Below are 23,311 nucleotides of genomic sequence, written 5' to 3' on the forward strand. Positions count from 1 at the left end.
ATTTCAGTATATTACTAAGAAAGCAAACTGTTAGGGCCATGAGTAAAAAAATTTTGACAATCTCATACATGAATAAATGTTAGAGAATTTACTTGGTTTTTGTAAATGATTCCTAGAAACAATAGCCAAGGTGTCTTCTTTTAAATGAGTATTCTTGAACAGTCAAACGTACAATAGTTTGTGGGCAGGGAAAAGGGTAGCAGAAAATCTCAGATTGCTACTTTTTGTTCCTTGATGACTATATCCAGTAAGTGGAGGATTTATATGCAAGATCCTATTCTTTGTGGCACTAATTACAATTAGTGAACACTACAACAGACCTTAAGTTTACTTGCTCTGATGTTTTTCTTGCTCTTATTCCCAGGTTATATTATTGGGTGCTACCTTAAGGCTGTTGATATTCACTCTTTTATTTATATAAAGAGTGAAAATATATATATATATTCAAACTTACTGAACTCTTAAAATTGCTCCATTTTGGTAAAATGCTTAATCACTGAGCAAGAACTTATGTGAGCCATAACCTCTTACTGTGTTCTATAATAGAAAATCTGCACTGTCATTTCATAGATTTCAAATGAAATATTACAGGTTTTTAATGCATCTCATTTGCTCTAATGTCCGCCACCCCGTGTTCTGAAACTATTAATGAATTCAGGTCAAATTGGATGAATAGCCTGGGCCTAGGAAACGCAATTTTAAAATAGTTAAATGTTTTATGACTTCATTTTGACAGTTTCAAATTCATATTTGACCACATTTGTTAGTACACCAGAGGGGTGAAACAGCAACACTGAAATTAACGTTTTTTTGCTGAGTTGACCAAAATGTTTCACTTGATGCAAAATATTTCTTTTTCTGATTCAATTACAACTGAACTGGATTATTTTTCAATTTGGCCTTGTCATCAGGCAGCTGCTCTTTATGGGGACTTTTAAGGCCCACTCTGCCTTACGAAGGCCTCACTTGAGGGAGCAGCTTAGTTGAGCACCTGGACCTACTGAAGTGGTTCCCTCTCACTGAGCTTGGGAACGTTCCTGGGGAGGGGAGTTCCCAGGAGAAGCTTGAGCCAGGGGGCTGAGCAGGGAGCCCATCAGACTGGAGAACCTCCAGGAGTGCAGTAAGCAGGCATCCAAGAGGGCCTGGTCTCCCATGCAGTGGCCAGAAGTCTAGCCTAGCAAGGATCACCTGCTGTCCCTGGAGAAGAGATGTTGTCAACAGACCACCCTGCACCCTTGACTCCTGAGAAGGACATTAGTCCAGAAGGGGCAAAAAGCCTAAAACCAGAGGGGGAGAGGTAAGCTTTGAACTCAGGTGGGAGACATGCACTACGAACAACCTAATCATCCTGGTGGGGATGTTCAGGTGAAAGTCTTATATTCTGCATTAGCTTTTCTGTTAATAAATGAGATCCTCCACCAGGAGGTGCTCTTTAGCGTCTTTCTGTACTTGTTATCTTGGCACAGGGGAAAATCAAGTAAGGGCCTGCTGTTTCAGACTGGAATGATGACAGTCCTCTGAACTGAAAAAAATCTACTTGTTTAGCTCTAGTCAGTGCATACTGCAACCTTCCTTGATGCAATTCAGAACACACGTGAGTTATTTTACACATGTAGCAATATTCTATAGCTTGTATGGAACTGAGTGCAAACTTTCTACCACAGAGCATGTATCACTTTTAAAATGCAGGCTATACATTTTATTTTTAACACCTCACCTTTTCCAAGCCCTCCAGTTTCAGCACGAACTTCATTGATCCTTCTTGGAGTCAAAGGAGAGCCTACCAGACTGTTCCCATTAGATCTTTCAAAATAGTGAGGTGGCATTACCTAAAATAATATTGATGTAACAGTTAATTTCAGCATGTTTGTTTAAATATTAAATAAATTAATTGAATAATCCAACTGGCTTCTAGCCCTGTTTAGATACTGATGCACTCAAAAAATCAGGCCTGTTTAAGCAGCACATTTTATCACTGTGTCCAATTTCAAAGAGCAAGATATTGGAGAGGGGAATGAACCAAACAAGTGAGTGAGAGAAATCCTAGCTTCATTGAATTCAATGATAAAATTCTCAGTAAAGTCAAGAGGACCGGGATTTTATCCATCTTATTTACCAGGGGGAGGAGGAGAGAAGCACGACTCGTGCTTTATAACTGCATATATCAATTTTGTAGAGAGAATGCTAAACACTGCTATGCTCGCCACAGCAACCTTTAGGTGTGCAACTGTTATTACCTTGTTTAATTTTAAATACGTATTATTTTAGAACATTTGACAACTTACTTCTGTTTTCCATCATTTTAATCATGATGCTACTTCATCTCAATATTCACATGCTGGGAAAGACTTGCTCTGGTTCCCTATGAGGCCTTCATATCCCAAATGCCCAATGTCTGAACTACTAAGGAGTGCCATCTAAACTGAACAAGGCCTCTTGAAACTTATAACAAGGATTAAAAAAATAATATAGCTGTTACTTCTCACACTTACCTCCCCACATGTAGGAACTTTGTTCTCATTATCTCGGATTCTGTCCCACAATGGAGATTCACATTTCCATGCCATACTCTCCAAGATTTGCTCTTCAATATGATTAAGGTGTTTTACCACCTCTCTACAAAGGCCATCTTCTGCTCTAATAAAAATCTCTATTACCTGCAAAGTGAGTAAATATGAAACCCACTTATTACAATATTAAACCAGAACATTGTGTGACCAATACTTATAATAAGTGAGAGCATCATACCTTTCATGTATTCCCTTTCAAATGGGTTTATATTGAATTTGTGAAGCATCGCGTTAACCTGACAGAAAAAGTTCTGTTCTAACCCAGAAAAAACAGGTATACCTCAATAAGTGTGTAACTGTCATACTAGCTCCCCAACAGCTAGATACAATCTACATCAGTCACTATAATTACAACTTTGTCAGATCAAAGTTACAATTGAAAATAAACATTTATTTTCAGAAAGTCAAGAAGTAAAACAAAGTGCCCATTATCCCACGTAAATGTTAGGTTTCAGAGTAGCAGCCGTGTTAGTCTGTATCCGCAAAAAGAACAGGAGTCCTTGTTGCACCTTAGAGACTAACAAATTTATTTGAGCATAAGCGTTCATGGGATACATCTGATGAAGTGGGCTGTAGTTCACGAAAGCTTATGCTCAAATAAATGTTAGTCTCTAAGGTGCCACAAGTACTCCTGTTCTTTTCATGTAAATGTTGTGGTCCAGTGCCATTATTTTTTAACTAGACAATTTGGATGCCACAGTACATGATTTTAAATGAGTGGCATTTGCACCCTGCAGTTTAAGGTAGGAAAACTTGTGTTTTTTCCCAGCTTAAATTTCTCAAACACAAAACCCACCCCAATATGACCATTTTCATAACTTAGATTTTTATGCCATTACACATCCATTTGAGGGGAAAGTATCTTGCTTCAAGAAAAAACTATTTTAGTGAGTAGAAGTAACTTTATCATGACTGGTAATCATCACTTCACACGCTCAAAGCCATTTACCTTATAAAAGTGATAAACAGGTACATCAAAGATTTCAGTAATAAATGGGAAAGTTCCAGGAGGCTTGTATGAAAAAGTAATTATCTCAAGGCAACATGCCAGGAGAGACCTATGAAACACATCCTGCTCCAGTATTGCCTGCAAAACAAATATTAAAATAAACTTCAGCCTAGTTTAGAAAAAGATGTCTAAAGAAAAAAGGTAAACAAATAGTCTTTGGTTTGAACTTTATTGTATTACAAAGTTATACAATATTTGTTTTTAAAAATATCTAACATTGTTTGAATTTACAAACTCACATGCATTAACAACTCTAAATACAGCTGGGCAATCTGCATTCTATTCTGCCTTTGCATCATCAGCAAAATTGTTACCTAACTTCTGCTGCCAGAACTGAACCCAGAGTCAGTGTGCAGTGCCAATTAGAAATATCATCATCTTTGCACTTGCAAACCGTACAATCTAATAAGGAAACTGCTAAGAGAATAAATTCACTATGGAGCTATCTTCCCTACTAATTTTGATTGGCTCAACGGCATTTGTCATGCTGTACGACTAATTCTTTCTGAACAAAACAAGTTTAAAAGTGAATTATCTGACTGATTTTACTTACTGATAAATCGGTGTCTCCTAATCTTCTCCTCTCCTGCTCAATGACAGACTCTAATACCTTGTAGTAAAGAACCTCAGCAAGACGAAAATGCTTGCCAGCATTATCTGCAAGAGGAAAAAGATAATGAAAATATTAAACACTCCGTATATCTGATTTATGGTCCACCTATTGCCATTAGTTTTTTTTCATAAAAGTGAGGATAAAAATGACTTTATTAAGCTTAAGTAACAAATGTTGTGACTACATTTATATAGCTTTTCAGCTTGGGAGATCCCAAAATGTTTTATGATGGGGTGGTGATGGTAAGGAGGGTTGAAGAAGCTTGGAGGGAAAGTGAAGAATAGCTTTTACTACTGAAGCTTCGGGGGAAGTTTAGGAAGGCAGAATGTAACTGCACCAGAAGCTGGAATTTGACCAGGACACCAGAGCTAACAATCGCCCTTAATCTTGCTGTTTAACACAAACTTTTGGGGAATTTTACTATAATTACAGAAGGGGTGCATCAGTACCTCAAGGTACAGCTATTCCTTCAAATTTGTATTGTGAGTACAAACAAACAAACAGAAAGCAGCTTTACGAACTGGTAGATACAAAAAGGTCCCATATTGATAGAGGGAAATTGTCCCCCATGTTTTGTCCTTCAGTAGCTGAACTGTTTCATAGGGAAATCTGACTTCCAGCATTCTGATGATTTTGCAAACAACTTGCTCTTTTGGTTGTGTTGTTGTGCTCATAAGCTTCCAATACATCTGCCAAAATTTTCAATACAGTGAATAGCTTTTGTTCTTCAATCAGATTTTTCTTGTACTAATTCTAAACATAGTTTCTAGGTTGGGTAGATCAGTAAATGTCTTTCACCATATGCACAAGCCATGGGAAAATATTTACACTGACAATAACAAGTTTACAGATAGGCAAAGTAAGAAAAATACTGCTTGAGAATGTAGAGTTTTTGATTTAAGGATATTTACTTTGTATAATTTGATGTGATGTTGACAAGTTGTTTTTTTTACTCTCACTAAATAATTTGTCTGACTCCTGCTTACCCTAATTTCCTACAGCTATGAAAATTTAAATGGATACAAACAGAAAAAAAATGCTTGAATAAACATTGATAGTCAAAATTATAACACAAATAAAAACAAAGCCTAACTCTTTCTATTAAGTATTTTTTCCTATTTCCTGGAGAATTTCCATAGGTGAGCTAAAATTGCTATGGGATTTTTAAAAAGCACAAGTGGTCTGCATCATCTGTTTCATTTCTAATTCAGAAGACTGTAGCATCCAAAAGCACTGTGCACCATAAAGCCATGCTGAGCATTTCTTCAGTGCTGACAGAGAAAAGTGGCACCTGCAGCTCCTATTTCTCTCTCCTGCCTCTCCCTTCCTGGAGGTCTCCCATTGAAGTACCTATTAAATCTTATGTGGAGGTAAATTTTCAGTATGGACCCCGGGGAAAATATAAAAGGCATAGCAGAATTCCACAGAAAGGATATGTTGAGCAGAAATCTTAGCTTTGTTGAACCAAAATGAAAGTCTCAAACTATAAATTACTTTTAAAAGAGCACAGAATTTTAAAGATATTCTTAATTCTTACGTTTTAGAAATAAAATGTCTCACCCTTGGAGAAATTACTGAATTCTCCCTCAGATTGTGTGCACTGACAATATACTTCATACATTTCTTTCACTCTTTTTGCAATAGATTGAGAAGGATCCCTGGAACATGCCCTGGCAAAATAAATATTGTTTTCAAAATGCTTTACCAAGCAGCAAGTCAGACAGAGCCTTATCTACTTTTTATAAATCTTCAGCATAGTAGTTTTAAAGCAGTAAAACTGATGATTATCTAGGACTACTTCTATCATGCAAACACCATGTGCTTAACTTTATGCACTGTGATTAGACCCACTCAAGGTGGACTGACAGTGATTTACATCACTAATTTAAGTCAGCAAACAGAAATCCTGGGTTTGATTTAAATAGATTGTCATCTAGTTTTCCATTTGTACTTTTTAGCTATTTCCTAAACAAAAAGTGATTCTCCTTAGTAACTATTAAATCATATTGATTTGCAACTAAATATAGCACTTCTGTTTGCTAACCAGGATGATACACTATCTATATAAATTTATTTAAGCAATTATATCGTAACACATTTATTCACATTTAATTTTGATTGTTAGAAAATAGTAAATATGCATCATGCACTATCTTTTTAAAAATTGTCAGGCTCTATTTAAATTGAAACTGGAATCCAATTAAATGCACAAACCATTTTAAAATTACTAAATTCAGTTACCTTAAATGTGCTGGTTACATAAGTATATATAAACATGTCTTGCATTTAAAACCAATGAATTAAACAACGAAATATTACCTGTAGCTAGTTAACAGTACTTTCCACTACTCAATCTTTAGAACGAGAAGAACTCATCCTTATTCATAGACTGGAAAAGAAAATAAGCTTTCCTGCTTTTTCTACTACTAATCAGGTTTCTTAACTTAGAATAAACTAGTTATTGAACTGAAATGAAGAAAATATTCTCTCTGCATCCTTAGAAGCAGCTACTGCCATCAAAGCTGGTTTGACTTCAACAAACGCTGGTTCTACGTGCTTTGACTTTCTTTGAAATTTTGGCAGCAAACATGTACTGCTTAATATCTATTAAACTAAAAAAGTTAAGCAGAAGCACATTTTCCAAGGCCTAAAATTATAATTTAATAGCATCTTTCCAGTTCTTATACCTATAAAAGGGTATTAGAATATATTGATTAACAAATTATAAACACATGGTATTTTATATTTAATATTCTCAGTGTGTAATGGTTTTAATTCTTTAGCTTTAAATAAAAAGTAGTAGGGGGAAACAGACTTGTTCTTACTATTTTCCTGTTTAAAAGGGGTTTGATCCTGCAGCCTGTAGTCATACGAATAGTACTTATCCATGAAAATATTTCTACTGACTTCAAGGACAAATGTGAATAAAATTACAGGACCAGGACCTGAGGATTTTAAGACTTCTCTGTGGGACTCCTATGCCCTTCTAGAGCTACCTGCCAGCAGCTTCCACTACTCATTTATTTGATAAAAATTACATGACTTTACCTGGAGAGCTCTGTGTATCTTGAAAGCATGTCTCTCTCACCAAAAGATACTACCTACCCACCTTGTATCTCTAATATCCTAGGATCAACACAGCAAATATGATTTACCAGTGACAGTTGTAATACAAAACATTTCTCTATTTTTAAAACTGTATCAGTTGGCCAGAAAACTCATGTGATCACACTAACCTCAGTATTTGCTCCAGATTTTCACTGGGGGCATTTTTTAGTCCTGTCAGCATTGTATGAAGGCGGCTCAAGTTGTATGTTGCTATGGAAACAGGGGTCACATTGGGGTTGCTCTCTTTAATATACTTGCGGCCAGTAAGAGGTGTCGTAATTCTAAGTGATTTAGACTAAAAGACAAAAATTGCAAGATTGTGTATCAGTTTGTTATAAAACTGCACTATGTACCCAAGAAATGCTAGAGAACAGCATGATAGGAGAAGGGAAAACTGACATTTCACATCAAGAGTTTTTTTTTCTTGCACTGCATACTTCATCATGCATTAAATTCACCCCCAAGTAACAATTTCCAAAGTACTTCTCCTAGTTAAGGCCTTTTACTTCAAACAAAAGATCCCACAGGTTGCTTTCAAAGTGACCAAGGCAGATAAGAAATATGGTTTCTCTTACTGGCCTTGAGTCAGCAAGAATCCAACCACATTTCAGACATCAAATTTATTTGAGTATACCTGCTTACAGCTAAGGTCACATGGAGTTGGAGGGGCAGAATAGTTAAATAAATCTCTCTCCATTCATGTGTACTTTTCCACTTGATGCAGAGTGGTCAGATATTTCTTCTTATACTTTTAACGTGCTCTGTTTAATATACCTAATACATTTTTGTCTACACTCTCACTAGCATTTTCACAACAAGGTGTGAATTGAAACAAAATACATGAACACATCTAGACTCTAAAGCCCTTTCCATGGATTTTCTACCCAGGAACATCCTAACCATATTTTTGTCTTTGGTAAATCATTTTTGAAGAAGGTATTTTCATTATTACAGCTCTTAGGACCCCTAGTCATAGACCATCTTCCCACTGTGCTGCCACTGTACAACTACAGGACAAAAAGACAGTTCCAGCCCCAAAGAGTGATCAAACTTGGTTCTCAGCTTTATTATAGATTAAAAAAAAAATCCAATAAAATGAAAATAAGCCACCTCTCAATGTCCCTATCTCTGCTGCTTTTCTGTCACCTCTGTTCTATATCTCCCAACCTCCCTTGGCAAAATGACAGACAAGCATGAACAGTGGTTTTTTTTGGTGGGGTCACCAAAAAGCACCAGAAAACGGTTACCTTCCTTTTCATAACTGTTGTGCTTCAAGATGTGTTGCTTATGTCCATTCCATTCTAGGTGTGTGTGCACCCACATGCAGTCGTTGGAGATTTTTGCCTTAGCAGTATCCATAGCGTCAGTGGTGTCGCCCCTTGAGTCCTGCATTCATGCACTGCTATATTAGGCACCGCCGGCCCTATACCCTTTCAATTCTTTCTTGCTGGCAACTCCGACAGAGGGGTAAGGAGGGTAATGGAATGGACACAAGCAACACATCTCAAAGAACAACAGTTACGAAAAGGTAGGTAATTGTTTCTTCAAGTGCTTGCTCATGTTGATTCCATTCTAGGTGACTCACAAGCAGTATCCTGGGAAGTGGGCTTGGAGTTCAGAGTCTTGCCGCTTGCAGAAATGCTCTACTGAAGCCAGCATCATCCTAGGCCTGCTGAGTAAGCGCATGGTGGGGCGTGAACGTGTGGACAGATGGCCACCCTACAGCTGTCCTGGATAGGCACTTGGGCTAGGAAAGCTGCCAGAGAGGCCTGCGGCCTGACTGAATGGACTATTATGATCACTGGAGGGGGAACTTTTGTCTGATTGTAGCAGCAACGAATGCAGGCAGAGATCCAAGAAGAAATTCTTGAGCAGACACTGGATGACCTTTTATCCTATCAGCCATTGCGATGAACAATTGCATTGACTTGTGGAATGGCTTGGCCCTTTCAATGTAGAAGGCCAGCGCCCTCCTGACAGCTAGAGAATGCAATCTATACTCCTCTTCTGACTCATGCAGCTTTGGAAAAAAGACAGGTAAGTAAATGTCCTGGCCCCTATGAAACTGTGAGAGTACATTAGGCAGGAAAGCTGGATGTGGCCACAGCTGGACCTTGTCTTTGTAAAAGATCGTATAGGGAAGTTCCAAGGTAAGCATCCTAATCTCAGAGATCCTGTGGGCAGATATTCTTGCAACCACAAATGCAACCTTCCAGGAAAGGAGGAGGAGAGAGCAGGAAGCCAGAGGCTTGAAAGGGGGTCCCGTGAGCTGTGACTGCACAAGATTTGGGTCCCACTGAGGGACCAAGTCCCTGATGTGTGGGTAGAGGCGCTCGAGGCCCTTGAGGAACCTGGCAGTCATGTCCTGGGTGAAAAACAACCCACCCTCGAGCGGCAGATGGATGGTCAAATTAGCATCCAAGTGGACCTTGAGAGATGAAAAGAGTTTGAGATGCAGAAGGTAATTCAGTATCCCTGTGAAGCTCCTGGGTGGGTATGTGGCATGACATAGGTCCTTTGCCCGAAGCCCCTCTCCCTTCCAGTGCTGAGAGGCTCTTCTTTGGCATCTTCATTAGGAGGGAACTCAAGCGGATATCCTGCTCCTTTTGGGCTCTGAGGCAAAAGTTTTTACAGATTTTGCACCTGTCCTTTCTATAGGACTCCCCCAAGCACTTCAAGCAGCTGTTGTGGGGGTCACTAATAGGCATCGGCCTGTTGCATGATGAGTGTGGTTTGAAGCCAGTGGGAACAGGGCATGCCCCACTCCAGGGCAAAACAAATTAATCCAACACTTACCTTAATGGCTGGCTAACTACCTACAAACTATATACAAAGAAGATAGACAATGGGTTGCAAAGACTGCTAACGCTCTTGCAATACAAGGCGAGGCACACCAACCAACCATCATGGGCAGTAAGAAGGAACTGAGAGGGTGGTGGTGCCTAATATACCAGTGCATTAGCGCGGCCCACAAGAGGTGCCACAGCCAACCCTACAGATACCGCTAAGGCAAAAATCTCTGGCTGTGCACATAGGTGCAAACACCTAGGCTGGAATCGACATGAAGATCTCAAAGAAGACACAAAGTTTTAACACAGCACAGCTGTGGCTACGTACTACAAAAGCAGAAGCAGCAAGTTTATAAATTTGGTATAACATTTTAAAAAGGTATTATTTAATTGGCAGTTGAACATGTTCTAAACTCCTAGAAGAACAATGTATAAAAACAGTGACTGAAGTTTGTTACATGTGGATGTAATGTCAGAGCCACAGACTGAGGTGTTTTTTTTAAACTGACAATTTAACAATGAGTTTGACTCATCCTTGTGTAATACATGCACATGTTCTAATATCTGAACAATCACCATGAATATACTGCAGTTGAGATTTTCAAAGCCATATAAGGGAATATAGACACATCTACCATTAGTTTCACTTAGAAAATCTCAATGTATGTCCTTTTACACTGTCTACAAGAGAGAAGGGAAATAAATATAACATTAAAAAATGGGTCAGTAACCTATCCATGCACAGTGGAAGTGTCCTTTATTTTTTGGGCCCAAGCTAAAACCTTCTGTAGAGGCCAGGATAGGTATATATCCCTTTTGAAATATATTCTGACAAACCCATGTAGAGACTTTTCAGCTCCCCCTTCAAAGACTCTCTCATACTTGTCTGAGGATTGCACACTGTCAAATAGTACTGCATTTTCTATGAAGTCAGCTATGATGCTTATATATGCCCTGTATAGCAGATGTCAAGAAGACAATATTCATCTATATACAGCTACTGAGATGAGAATTAAAAAGGCCTACACCTCTCTCTCTTGGGAAGATGCACAATGACATCAGTGGTGTGGGGTACAGAATCGGCCCAAGCCTGCTGTCTGCATTGCTCATCTCTTATTCCACCAGAAATAAGAAAGCTGCATGACAGGAATTGACACTGGATGGCTAATTGAACATTTGGGGGTCACTTTGGCAAATACCCAAAGTTTGAAAGTAATCAGAGTGTTGGTCAGTCAGGCTCAGTATACACCCAACTGAAAAAAAAGAACATAGCTGCGGTCTAACAAGTAAACAGCTCAACTACAGAGGAGCAGATAGATTGTAAAAACACACAACAAAACAAAAAAAACCCTAGGCCTAAAACCATGGACATTTTCCTATCAGTGGTCTTCATTACTGAAGCAAGGTTTTCTTTCAGTTCTTTAAATCAGACTTGAACTCTAAAACAGTCTCTTCTATAGTCACTTTTATTTTTTTTTGAGTAAAATAAGATATCCCTCCTAACTTTCTTTCCAGGACTGAATCACTTCAGAATGTTACCTCACTGTCAAGCACACTCTCCTTTTGCACTGCTGTCATCAACAAGCCAAGTAAGGTAAATTTAAGATTGTTTTACACAAAGATTTATTAGCAACAAGCTTTTGAAAAGTCTCAACAGTGTCAGTCAAAGAAGAACTGGCAGTGTGAATAAAAAGTATAAATGCTGATATAACTGGCAGCCCTGAAAACACTGCCTGCTAAATAAATTTAAAAAAAAAAAGGTAAATCTAAAATGCATACTCTGAACAAATTTAAAATATTAATCAGTGATTGTAACAACTGTGCTGTCTGCCATAGGCAAATGAAACAGAGCGGGAAAAAAAAGTAGTAGCTATTAAGCAGCTGCATATCTTTCTTTGACGCAGCCTTACTCAAATCATCCACTAGACGAAACATAAAAACAACCAGTATGTAACACCAACCACGTCATACTCACTCTGTCAAAGTGCTGTTGCAGATTATACTTCACTTGCACTCTTTCAGCTGTTTCCATTCCTGAAGCTGTGTTTAGGCATCTTCGCAGAGTTCCAATTTCCTCATCTGCATCCTCCCCCAGAAATATCCGCTCGTCCAGATTTCCAACTGACAAAACATACTCTTCATAGGCTTTGTTGATGGCTTTGCTACAGCAGGGGGGAAAAAAGCATCAGATATTTATACAGCTTTTGTTTTGAGTATCTGCAACAACTGATGGGTTGCTGCTTTATCTACTTATTGTATACATTTATCTAGTACTTCTGCCTGTTGGAAATTTACTGAAGATATTTTTAATCCTAATTTAATATTTGAGATTTGTCATGGGCCATAATATCACTAGTATGATAACAGCAAGAACATATAATTGTCTTTCCTATCCAATCTGACAAATGGCTATGCCATTTAGTAAAAGCCACAGAGCTAATTGAAAGCAGTATTAGATTTGCCTTAGCTCCTCTAGCTTTCCATAGTATTGAGAAATCTATATTTCCCTTGAAGTTCCTCCTAACTGACAGTGCTTCTTAGAATCAATCAAGAAGTGATTCTGGGTTTGAAGGCACATGTGTGACCAATAAATCATTTTTAAAAAATCCTAAAGGATATGCAAGTTTAAGCATGTTTTTTTCCCCCTATTATAAAAAAGGTTAACTAAAATTTTAGGTACAAAATGTTACCCTAAAATTATTTGTGAGTATGATTTAGCAGAAGCATAAGGCAAATAAGAATTAAAAATAAATTGGAAGTGGGCAATATGAAAAGTCTGTAAGTGAATAGTTTTTAGGATCAGAGTGTATTAAATTAGCAAGCAGCTGTCCCTCATAAGCAAACAAAACAATGTCTGAGTTACTTACAAATTGTATGTAACAGGCTAGCTGAGGATTCCTCTAGTGTAAGGAAAACCTTTGGGTACCGAAGAGCTCACCTTGTACCAGACCCATGTCACCTCACCTTGTGGCTTCTGGTGAATGATACATGGCTAGAGAGCTGCTGCATTCCAATGATTCCCAACTGCCACAGCGGTCCCTGGGGGCTCATTGCAGCTGAGCAAAACAGAACAGTCTGAATTGCTCTAAATTGCACTGGGACATTATCCATGCCTAAAGGTGAGGAAAACACACTTTTGTGCTGAGCCCTTCTTCCCCCCCTCTACAATTAGGCCAGATGCAGATGATCTGGCTGTGTGTTTTCTCATGCATGTGTGTCTAGGTCTCCCACTATGTGAAAAGGGGATGTTACCTCACATAGGCATGTGTGCTACAAGACAGGGTCAGTTTCCACAAACTCCTGCCTTTCTTAAGGAGGCATCAGATACACACACTCCCCCTGGCCCCTTCACATTAAAGAATACCTTTGACTGTTTCATGACAAAGGGGCAAGCCTTTTACTACACCAAGAGAACAGAACCATAGGAGCACTCTTTCACTGGTTTTGTCTTCCCTACAAAAAAGTCTGTTCTTAACTCAAGTTGGCTAATGCGAAGTAAAATCCTAGTGAAGACAGGGAAGTTTGTAATTTTCACACAAGTTAGCAGGTTGAGTTAAAGACCATGAGGGAGTCTAGCCTTTAACAGAATCTTAGAAACATCCTTGTCTTCACTAGGATTTTACCTCATACTAGCTAACTCAAGTTAAGAATAGACTTTTTTTTTTTGTAGGGAAGACATGGTCATTAGGACCATGGTATGCTGGTGTAAAACTGCTTTTCTGAGTGAAATTTTCGAAAGCACCTAGGTGATCCGATTACTTAGACCTTTGTGAATGTCTCACCTTTTAAAAAATCCTTATATTCCTATAACAAGATAACTTTTTAAAATTAATTATTTTTTTCTTTGGTGGAGGAATCAAGGGATGGTTTGGCTTTGTAAAAGGGATTTTAAAATATTTTTACTGTATGTCTCATCAAATGTGTAATATCCACATACTTTAAGTTAACACAAACATTTGTTAATAATTCATCCATGATGTACACATTTTCTTTCCTTAAGAGTATAAAATTCCCTTTTCTCTCAAACACATACTAAAATTAAATAACTCTGATCCTCGATACTGTTCATGAGAGACCGCCTTCATAGTCCTCTTCTCACTTACATAATGCTGTGAGCCTTTACTCAAATGATTTTGAAATCATGTGCCTAATTTTTAGAAAACTTCTCTTCGTAATTGGAAATAACATGCTCATGCTCACCTGCCATTCTTCAAAATGGCCTATCAGTGTCCTGCGTACCTCTGGACCCAGAACCACTTCCCAATTAACCCTAGAAGGGATTTCTGGACAAACATGGGCTTTTCAGCTGGAGAAAATGGGGGCAGCACTAAGGTAGAACTTTTGATCTAATACAACCTTCTCATGGGTCTGAGACAACTGCCAGGAGGCATGCCAAACACTGAATGGAGAAGAGAAGTAACACAGATAGCTGTAATAATTTCTGATGATCTGAGAGGAACAAAGTTCATGCCAAGGCTTTTCAATATACAGTACTTTTACTGTCAAATGCATTTCACAGTTCGAATATTATTTAGCTCGCAAACAGCTTTTTTTTTTTTAAGAAAAACCACATGAATAGATTTTATTTCAGACTTTCATTCAGCAAGTTCATTAGAACAAATGTTATGTCTGAGACCAGTTTGTTCTAAATAATTTCCTCCATTTCCAAACACTTCCAGATAAATGAGGAAAAACGAAGAATCTTTCTGAAAATATTTTTCATCAAGAAATCCTCCCTCCATATATCCTAATTCATGTTCTCAATATGAAAATAACTGTCTGTGGCTCCACACCTCTCTATTGGACAACACAATTAAAATAAATCTCTCTCTCTCTCTCTTTCTGGTAATCTGATCTCTACAGAAGGGATACTAAAATAATGGAACACAGCAAACAATTTCTTCCTCAAGAAATATGAGCCCTGAAATATGCTTGAAACTAAGATACGTCAAAATAGGAATTTGAAAATTACATTTAATTCAGGATTCCAAGCAGTTACATAAATCAACTAGTTAATATTTTATTACCACTAAAAGGTGCAAAACATAAAAACATACAATGCCAATACAGCTGTTTTTGTTTTGAAATTTTGAAGGAATTTTTATGCAAAATACTCACAAGCTGTCTCCAAAACTCCCAGGATCTAAAAATCCAGTCAGATTTTCTTCCTTGCCTTTTAAAATCTGTAAAAAAATTTAGTACAAACGGTGAATATTTCAGTACTGTGACATTTTAAAGCCAGTCATTTAAGCAGATTTCTTCTCCCTCTACAAGAAATCTTAAGTCTATTAGACAAACCTTCTTGTCAAAAAGTTTCCTAATATATGGCTTCCAAAAATGTTCCTTTATGCCTTTGGCATCCAAAACCAAACCATCATGTAAGGAACAGAGTTTTTCAATGATGCAGGGAGGGTCAGAAGACGGTTTATAATCCTTACTGTGAAAGTCTTCAGGAAGGCCTACAGATTAAACAGAAAAATTTGATATTTAGTTAAGTAAATTCCTGTCTTGCTAACCAAATATATCTATATAAAGAACTAAAACACTGCAAGACTAAAATAATTAGCCACCTTGAAAAGCACTAATGAATCTTAGAATGTCAACTTAATTTGACATAATCAAACACTACTTATAAACATTTTTAATTTGTGACAGAGAAAAATAATCACAAACATGTAAAACCATTTTTTTTCCTAATGGAAAATTGATCAAATACTTATGAACTGTAAGAATTAGTAAAATATAGCCAAAGAAGTGGTCCTAAGAGGTTCACAGACTCCCATCCTCACTAATACTTAAACTAAGCTAAATGTAGGAAAATGTTAGAGGCAAATAAGCTAAATCATAGAATCATAGAATACCAGGGTTGAAGGGACCTTGGGAGGCCATCTAGTCCAACCCCCTGCTCACGGCAGGGCCAATCCCCAGACAGATTTTTGTCCCAGATCCCTAAATGGCCCCCTCAAGGATTGAATTCACAACCCTGGGTTTAGCAGGCCAATGCTCAAACCACTGAGCTATCCCTCCCCACGGCCCCCTGCACTGAAAACAAAAGTTTAGGTCTGAAGAAAAAAATTATATTACTGACTCAATGGAAACATTGCACTATTTAATTATTTGTACGTGTTTATCATGTCAATTTACATTTTGTCACCGTCTACTGTCTTTACCGAGAAAGCAGTGGTTGATTTGCTAGCTTCCCTCGATGGTGCTTTCTTCGTAAATGATATTCCTGGCTTCTCTATGCACCATTAATGAATTCCAATTGTTTATTTCAGAGTATATTGTATAATAGCAACCTATTAAATTGTACAGCCACTTAGAGCAAAGAATTAATACCTTCAAGATGTTTAGTCCTTTTCATGGATCAAGCCAATATTTTATTTAGTCTCTGTCCTATACAGTCTCAAAAAAATGATTTAGTTTTAGCAGTTTTCATTGTTTTGGACTGAAGAAAACTTTTTTTCTACATACCTTTAAAGGTAGGATTCAGAAGTTCCCTACGATTAGGACACTGCAGAGCATTTCCATACACTAGATCCAAAGCACATAGCAAGAGATGGTAGGAATTGACTAAGTCATCACTGATCATGGGAAAATTTCCTATGTGATTAGAAATATACACAGGGTTAATTTACAATAATGTCAGCTTCAGAATTTGGAAAACAATTCACTCTTCAGATTTGTTCAATAATCATAATGCAGAATCATGTCTGAAGATCTCTCTCTTTGCTGACTGTAATAAATATCTGATTAAAAAAGGGAACGATAAACAGATAAACATTGTGTGTGTTTAGGAATAGTGTTAACTTTACTGGTTATTACTACATTCTGTTTTGAAAACAAAACCAACAAAATGTTAACATAACAGTCTGGATGTTCCAGCCTGCCAAGTTTACTTTGTGGCAGTGAAGCAGAGCAAAAGGAACTTAAAGTGGGTAGAGAATGTCCCTAGTGAATTTGCCCATGAAGCAGCAATCTCCACTAGTAGAAAGCTGACAAATGTGGCTTTACTGCTGCCTATACCAGCTCCACTGCCTGGACCTGCCACCTCCTGCACCAGAACCCCTCTGCACCCAGCATGAGGATGCAGGGAGTGCGTTAGAAGAGACAGACAATGCACAGTGGGGAGAGGCTTTCCTTATTTTATATACTATTATGTAGTTTTTTATTTACCCCTCCCAAATTGAAGAGTCTAATAATAACCACCTCCAATTTCATCAATGGAACTCTAAACAAAAAACAAAACAAAACAAAACAAAAATCAATCGATATGGACTTGAAAAGCTAAATTCACGAATTACTTTCATTTCCTTTATTAAAATGAAACAGTTTAGAATTGGTGATTCCTCTAAGCTATTCATTAACTGTCTTTTCTGCCAGTCATTGATGCTTAAAGTTCTGTAATAAAAATTGTAGATTGTGGAAGATAAAGATATATAAAGGCAAATACATGTAAATTAGAATATGTTTCCTTTGATAAAAAATCATTAGATTAATTAAAACAAACTGGATCAAACTCTTCTAATTCTGTGTATCCTGAATGTTCTTTTATTTAAGTGTTACATTCTCTATTTACAGATCTATTTGCAAGCAAATAAATGTCAGAACAAGGGAAGCCCTAGAAATGATACTGTTTACTTTTTATTAATTAATTAATAGGTGCTATGTCGCAGCAGTAAAATGAAAGCCTCAGTTAAGTAAAACAATAATCACTGACAGCATCACAGTCAAGAATAAATCTAATTTTAAAGGCACCAAAAGATTATTCCAAGCTATATTTCCCCGATCCATAGCATTTCAAACAATGGTCTACTATTTTCCCCTTCCCAAATCAAAAACCAATTATATTCTGCTCAATGCCGTAAGAAAAACAACACTTTATTTCCATTTTAACTGAAAACAAACCAAGCAAGATAGTTTAAAGAGTGATTCTCTGACAAGCAAGATAAAGAGCAACACAAACAGCAATGACACTAGATTACAATATTAGTACTAATCTTACAAATCAAATAAAACCAGTCGCTGACTTACTTTGCTCCAGACAAAAGGGGGTTGAACAAGCAAATCTACTATATTTTCTACACTGGAAAAGGAAGTTGCACACACTGCTCTTCAGCCTGGGAAGCTTGTTGCACAGACAAGCCCCAACTTGTCATCGATATGTGGTTGCCATGATAAGGATAATGGTCAACCCTCAAAACAAAATAAGCAACTTTCAAAGCAAAGAAGTGCCTTTAATATCCCCGAAGGTCAATTTAATGTAATAATCTTTGTTGCCCCACTTTTAATATCACTACTAATTCTGTGTTTTAGACTTGCAAATATTGTAAAATGTTCCCTTTCTTTGTAGGATGCTATAGGTTATATGGCACCTATGCCAGACCAGATTAATTTAAATCAAAGGGATTTAAATCAACAATTTTATCATGATTTCAAAGACCAAGCAAGGTATAATCTCATATGTTAGTATAACCATACAAACAGGCAGATTTGAAACTGACTACAGCTTTAACACTAAATTTGGTGCTTTTTCCTAACCAGGAACATACACTGTATCTACACATTTATTTAAGCAGTTATACAGCTTAATATACATAACTACCTTAAATTGTGTTGAAAACATAAGAAAAGTTACTCAAGTTTGAATGAATTAGTTCAAATGGATAAAATATTCTCTCTGCACCTACTAGCTAAACTGAAACCAAAAATAATTAAAGCAAAATCATTTCTGCACAACAGAAACAAAGTACCGACACTCAGAAAAATGTGCTGGTAAATAACAATGTTTCTTCTATTGTAAAGAATGAAATATACCTATATACTTAATGCAATATGACTTTGCAATATGAAGCTTGATTTGACCCCAAATTCAGAGACATTACCCCATATTCTGCATATATTTTAAAAGCAGCTCCCTTTACTCAACTTGCATGAGTAAGCCCTCCCCAAATATTAATTTTTTGTATTTAAATGATATTAACAGAGTATAGGCTTATTTAATGTGATAGGCTTAAACACAGGTTGTCATAATATAAAATTCAATTTTAAAAAGGATTATTTTTAAAAGAAAATGCATTTTAATTTAAACTAAAACAACCCAATTTTTTTATTTTTAAAAAGTCAATTTTTATCCATCCTGATCTCTTCTATTCTAGGCAGCCAAGTTAAGCTGTGAATCAGAAGTTGCTCGTCACTGAGAGCACCATCTCAAAAATCCATAGCTAGTGAAAAATATTAATTATAAATCCAGCAGAAGCAAAGGACAAAACACCTACCCCCCGTTCCTCAGCAGCTTCAGAGGTGGAAAAGCTTTGTCTGGGCCAGCAGAAGAAAAAAGAAAACTCTTGGCCTCTTTTAAGGATTGCCGTCCTTTCCCTGTTTCCTCCCATCGTTTTGGAAACTCAGACTTCTTGTGGACTTGAGGAATGAGGGTTGTGGCAGACTGGCTAGATATGAGAGTAACCAGCATAAGCCTGTTCTCCAATGCACCCAAGAGAAGGTCTGATAAACCCTTCACCCTGCCTGGGGGACTATTCTGCACTGGGAAGAAATTCTAATCCAAATTGGAGATGTGGGGGATAAACCAGGTTTTGGGGACTTATGGGCACTGCCACCTTTTCGATGCGAGGAAATAATTTTTTCCCCTCTCACTGCCAGACTGGCCTGGAGAGAGGTTTGTGGGGTATGTGTTTTTTTGTTTTTGTTCTCAGCAACCCAGGAATGGTGGGGTACGTTAGATTGATTCATTTTGTTGCAACATGGCAGCTACCCAGTGCAAGTAATTATTAAATGCAGAATCCAGTTCCCTGATAAATCAGAATCGGAGCAGACTAGGAAAAGGCAACTGGTAAAAGAGAGAAATGGGTACAGCACTGTCTGGTACAGCAAAGAGACAACCCCCAACCATAACCCCATGGTTGCAGCCTTCCACCATGTGGAATAGATTACAAAGGATGATCTGCACCAGACAAGTTATTGCTGAGTAGTTCTCAGATGTGTTACTAAATAAAACTGTGGCCTAGCTAAACCATATTCTCATTGTCTTGTTTTTCTTTCCATGGCGTCCAGGACAAGGGAAAATTCTGATAGTTATAAAAGTAAGGAATAAGAACCAGTCACCCAGCATTTATTATGCTTGAGCAAACTAAATGACTAAGGTTATCCTTACCAACTTCCAGCTGCAAGCTACAACTTCATGTGTAGGATACCAGGAGACTCACACCCACACAAGTAAACTTAAAAATGATTGTCTCAAAGTTTCTGCATCCTACCCTCCTCCCCCACACCCGCTCTCTGGCAGATACCAAAATGTATGTGAGAAAAGAAAAAAACCCTTCAGCTTTCTTAACTAGCAGCTGCCTCCTGAACAATCTATTCAATGATGCCAGTGCCCTTTAAGACATCAAAATGGATTTAATGATCATTACTTTTATAAATGGGCCCAACACAATGGCTACAGGCACATGCACAATAGTACAAAATTAGTTGACTATCAAACTTAAATGAAACCTAGAGTGACACTCTCACTTCCCCGAGATGCCATATAAGCAGAACTGTAACCCAGAATGAACTCAGACAAAAGCTGGAGTAAAACAGATGGGTTTTATACTGTGACTGAAAGTCAATAAACTTTGGTTTGATTATACTAGTGGAAGAACCAAATTCCAGAGTCAAAGCCCTTCCACTGAAAATGCTCTGCATGCAGACTCCAGATGTTCAATTTCAGGAACCAGGATAACTCAGCCACTAATCAGTTATGAGGGTTCCATGGGAAGTGGTGAAGTTTCTCATACAGCTAGAACGAAGACTACACTGGGTTTTAAATATTAACGTAAATCCCCTGCATAGCATGCGAAACAAATAAGGAGCCTTTTACACACTGGTGTAAAAGGCTCCTTGCAGGCAGCTGCATCCAATATTAAGGTGACAGAGGCATGAACAACCTTGGCAAAGTCCACATCAAAGAAAAAGTTGCAATTATTGCATCAACCATATAAAAAAAAACACAGTACTTCTGCTTGCCAAGGCTCATACCATGATCTATCAGATTCAAAAACCTTTCTAAATTATTAATCTAACTGTGAGTAAATCCCCTCAGTCAGATGTGTAAGCATCATCCCTGCCATTCTCTTTAGATGCTTTCTCCAAACAAAAAGCTTCACCTCTGCCTTACCTGTATTGAGTTCCAGTGAGCTCATTCTCAACCAAACCCTATTTCAAGTAGGCACCGAATAAGCAAAAGCACCATAACATCCAGATTGGAGAGAGAAAAAGACTGAGCCATATCAAGGTAAACCACCTCCTTTCACAATGGGTTTAAGATAGCTCAGTTACAAGTCTCACAGATTTTAAGGTCAGAAGGGACCTTAATGATCATCTAGTCTAACCTTCAAAGTCACATCCAACTTGTAATTAAACAGTGTAATAGTCTATATTTTTGACAACATAGGAATTAGTGACAGCACAGGCTTACTCTCCATAGGAAATTAAAAAAAAAAAAAAGACGTCTTTGTAATTGTTTCTTTGGAAGTACATTGACAGAGAGGATTTTGAACAAAGACAAGACAAAATGTATTTTGGTCTATAGAGAAGTTTTGATTCAATTCTTTAAAGGAAACAGATTTGCCTGTACAAAATGCTGCTAGTCAAATTAGATACAGATAGCTTTATTCACTACAATAGCAACAGGTTAAGAACACACACAGAGAAAGGCCTGCTGTATAAGCACTGAAATTTCTCTTTTAATAGATATATTATTTGCAAATGGAGCCAATAAGCACATTTTCAACACAAAAATAATGCTTACTGTATAAAGATAATACAAGCAGAAAGATGTTAAAAATACAGAGAAGACTGAATATAAGATAGTGGGTGGACCAACATGAAGAGATTTAATATAAACATATGCAAACTGATGTGTGTAGAACTGATTGTGTATTTAAAAATTGAGAGAGAAAAATGAAACTCCAAATCTACTGCAGATAGATTTGGTGTCAGTGGACAAACTGAGCAGAAGACCATGCCAAGGCACTCATTTGTTTTCTGGGATGAGGCAGTGCAAGTATACAGAAGGTTCTCTAGAGCCCTACAAAATTCACAGCCACAAAAAATGTGTCACGGATCATGAAATGTGGTCTTTTGTGTGCATTTACCCTATACTATTATAGATTTCACAAGGGATACCAGCACTTCTCATATTGGGGGCCCTGATGCAAAAGAGAGTTTATAAGATTATTTTAGGGCGGTCGCAGTATTGCCACTCTGACTTCTGCTCTGCTGCCTTCACAGCTGGGTGGATAGAGAGTGATGGCTGCTGACTGAGGGTCAAACTCTGCAGGCAGCAGTGCAGAAGTAAAGGTGGCAATACCATACGATGCCATCCTTATTTCTGTACTGCTGCTGGCAGCGGCTCTGCCTTCAGAGCTAGGTTCCCGGCCAGCAGCTGCCACTCTCCAGCTGCCCACCTCTGAAGGCAGCACCACTGCCAGCAGCAGCACAGATGGTAGCAGTACCGCATCCCCTCCTACAATAACCTTGTGACATTGACACTGACACACACACAGCCCCCCCTCCTTTTTTGATCAGGACCCCTACAATTACAACACTGTGAAATTTCAAATAGCTGAAATAATGAAATTTATGATTTTTAAAATCCTGTGACCATGAATTGACCAAAATGGACAATGAATTTGGTAGGGTCCTACTTATATGATGTTATAGGGCTATCTGAATACTGCCCACATTTCTGGTGTGTTCATTTAAAAATAAATCAATAAATAAAATACTAAAAGAGGGCAACCAAAAGGATGAGATTATTTGTGATAATTGTTGAAAGAAGAACATCCACATTATACAGTTTCATTATTTACCCTTCTAAGCTTATAGAAAAAAAGAATAAAATACTATTAAATACTGTAAGTGTAGCTAGAAATACAAGAAAAGTTTGTTCTTATCTTGGTCACCAATGGACATGAAAATCCACAACATGAACATCTTAACACGAGTCCACAAACATTTCAAGAGGCTTCCCCCTTTTAGAGAGACAAAATGCTGGGAAAGCTGAAAATGCAGCCAACATGAAAGTTACAAGATTAAGTGAGCTAGCTCATCATTGATCTTAAAAATGTGTGGAAAGGTAAAGCTGAAGAAGTAAAGGCAGGGAAAAAGAGGGTCATGAGGTCTGTTGTGGAATGGCTTCTCTGGGGAAATTCATGAAATT

General features: G+C 37.6%; 1 protein-coding gene and 1 long non-coding RNA gene across 5 annotated transcripts in view; one reads left to right on the forward strand and one right to left on the reverse strand.

Annotated features, from left to right (window-relative positions):
* Positions 1-23,311, reverse strand: part of RBL2 (RB transcriptional corepressor like 2) — a 54,126-nt gene that overhangs the window by 8,236 nt on the left and 22,579 nt on the right. For 3 of the 4 annotated variants that reach the window (XM_030582233.1, XM_030582231.1, XM_030582232.1), the window contains 10 exons: positions 16,564-16,692; positions 15,388-15,548; positions 15,208-15,272; positions 12,065-12,251; positions 7,429-7,595; positions 5,753-5,862; positions 4,133-4,236; positions 3,520-3,657; positions 2,493-2,657; positions 1,718-1,829 (listed from right to left, as the gene is read on the reverse strand). In XM_030582233.1, coding sequence (XP_030438093.1) covers positions 1,718-1,829; positions 2,493-2,657; positions 3,520-3,657; positions 4,133-4,236; positions 5,753-5,862; positions 7,429-7,595; positions 12,065-12,251; positions 15,208-15,272; positions 15,388-15,548; positions 16,564-16,692 — 1,338 coding nt within the window. Of the gene's footprint in view, positions 1-1,717; positions 1,830-2,492; positions 2,658-3,519; positions 3,658-4,132; positions 4,237-5,752; positions 5,863-7,428; positions 7,596-12,064; positions 12,252-15,207; positions 15,273-15,387; positions 15,549-16,563; positions 16,693-18,123; positions 18,226-23,311 lie in introns of those variants that run through there. The other variant, XM_030582234.1, reaches the window with a different exon arrangement.
* Positions 8,828-22,402, forward strand: LOC115660639. Its single transcript, XR_004002862.1, has 3 exons — positions 8,828-9,337; positions 11,605-11,683; positions 19,248-22,402. It is a non-coding gene; the product is annotated as an uncharacterized LOC115660639 (long non-coding RNA).

The sequence above is a fragment of the Gopherus evgoodei genome, chromosome 12 (assembly GCF_007399415.2).
Source record: "Gopherus evgoodei ecotype Sinaloan lineage chromosome 12, rGopEvg1_v1.p, whole genome shotgun sequence".
Classification (NCBI taxonomy): domain Eukaryota; kingdom Metazoa; phylum Chordata; order Testudines; family Testudinidae; genus Gopherus; species Gopherus evgoodei.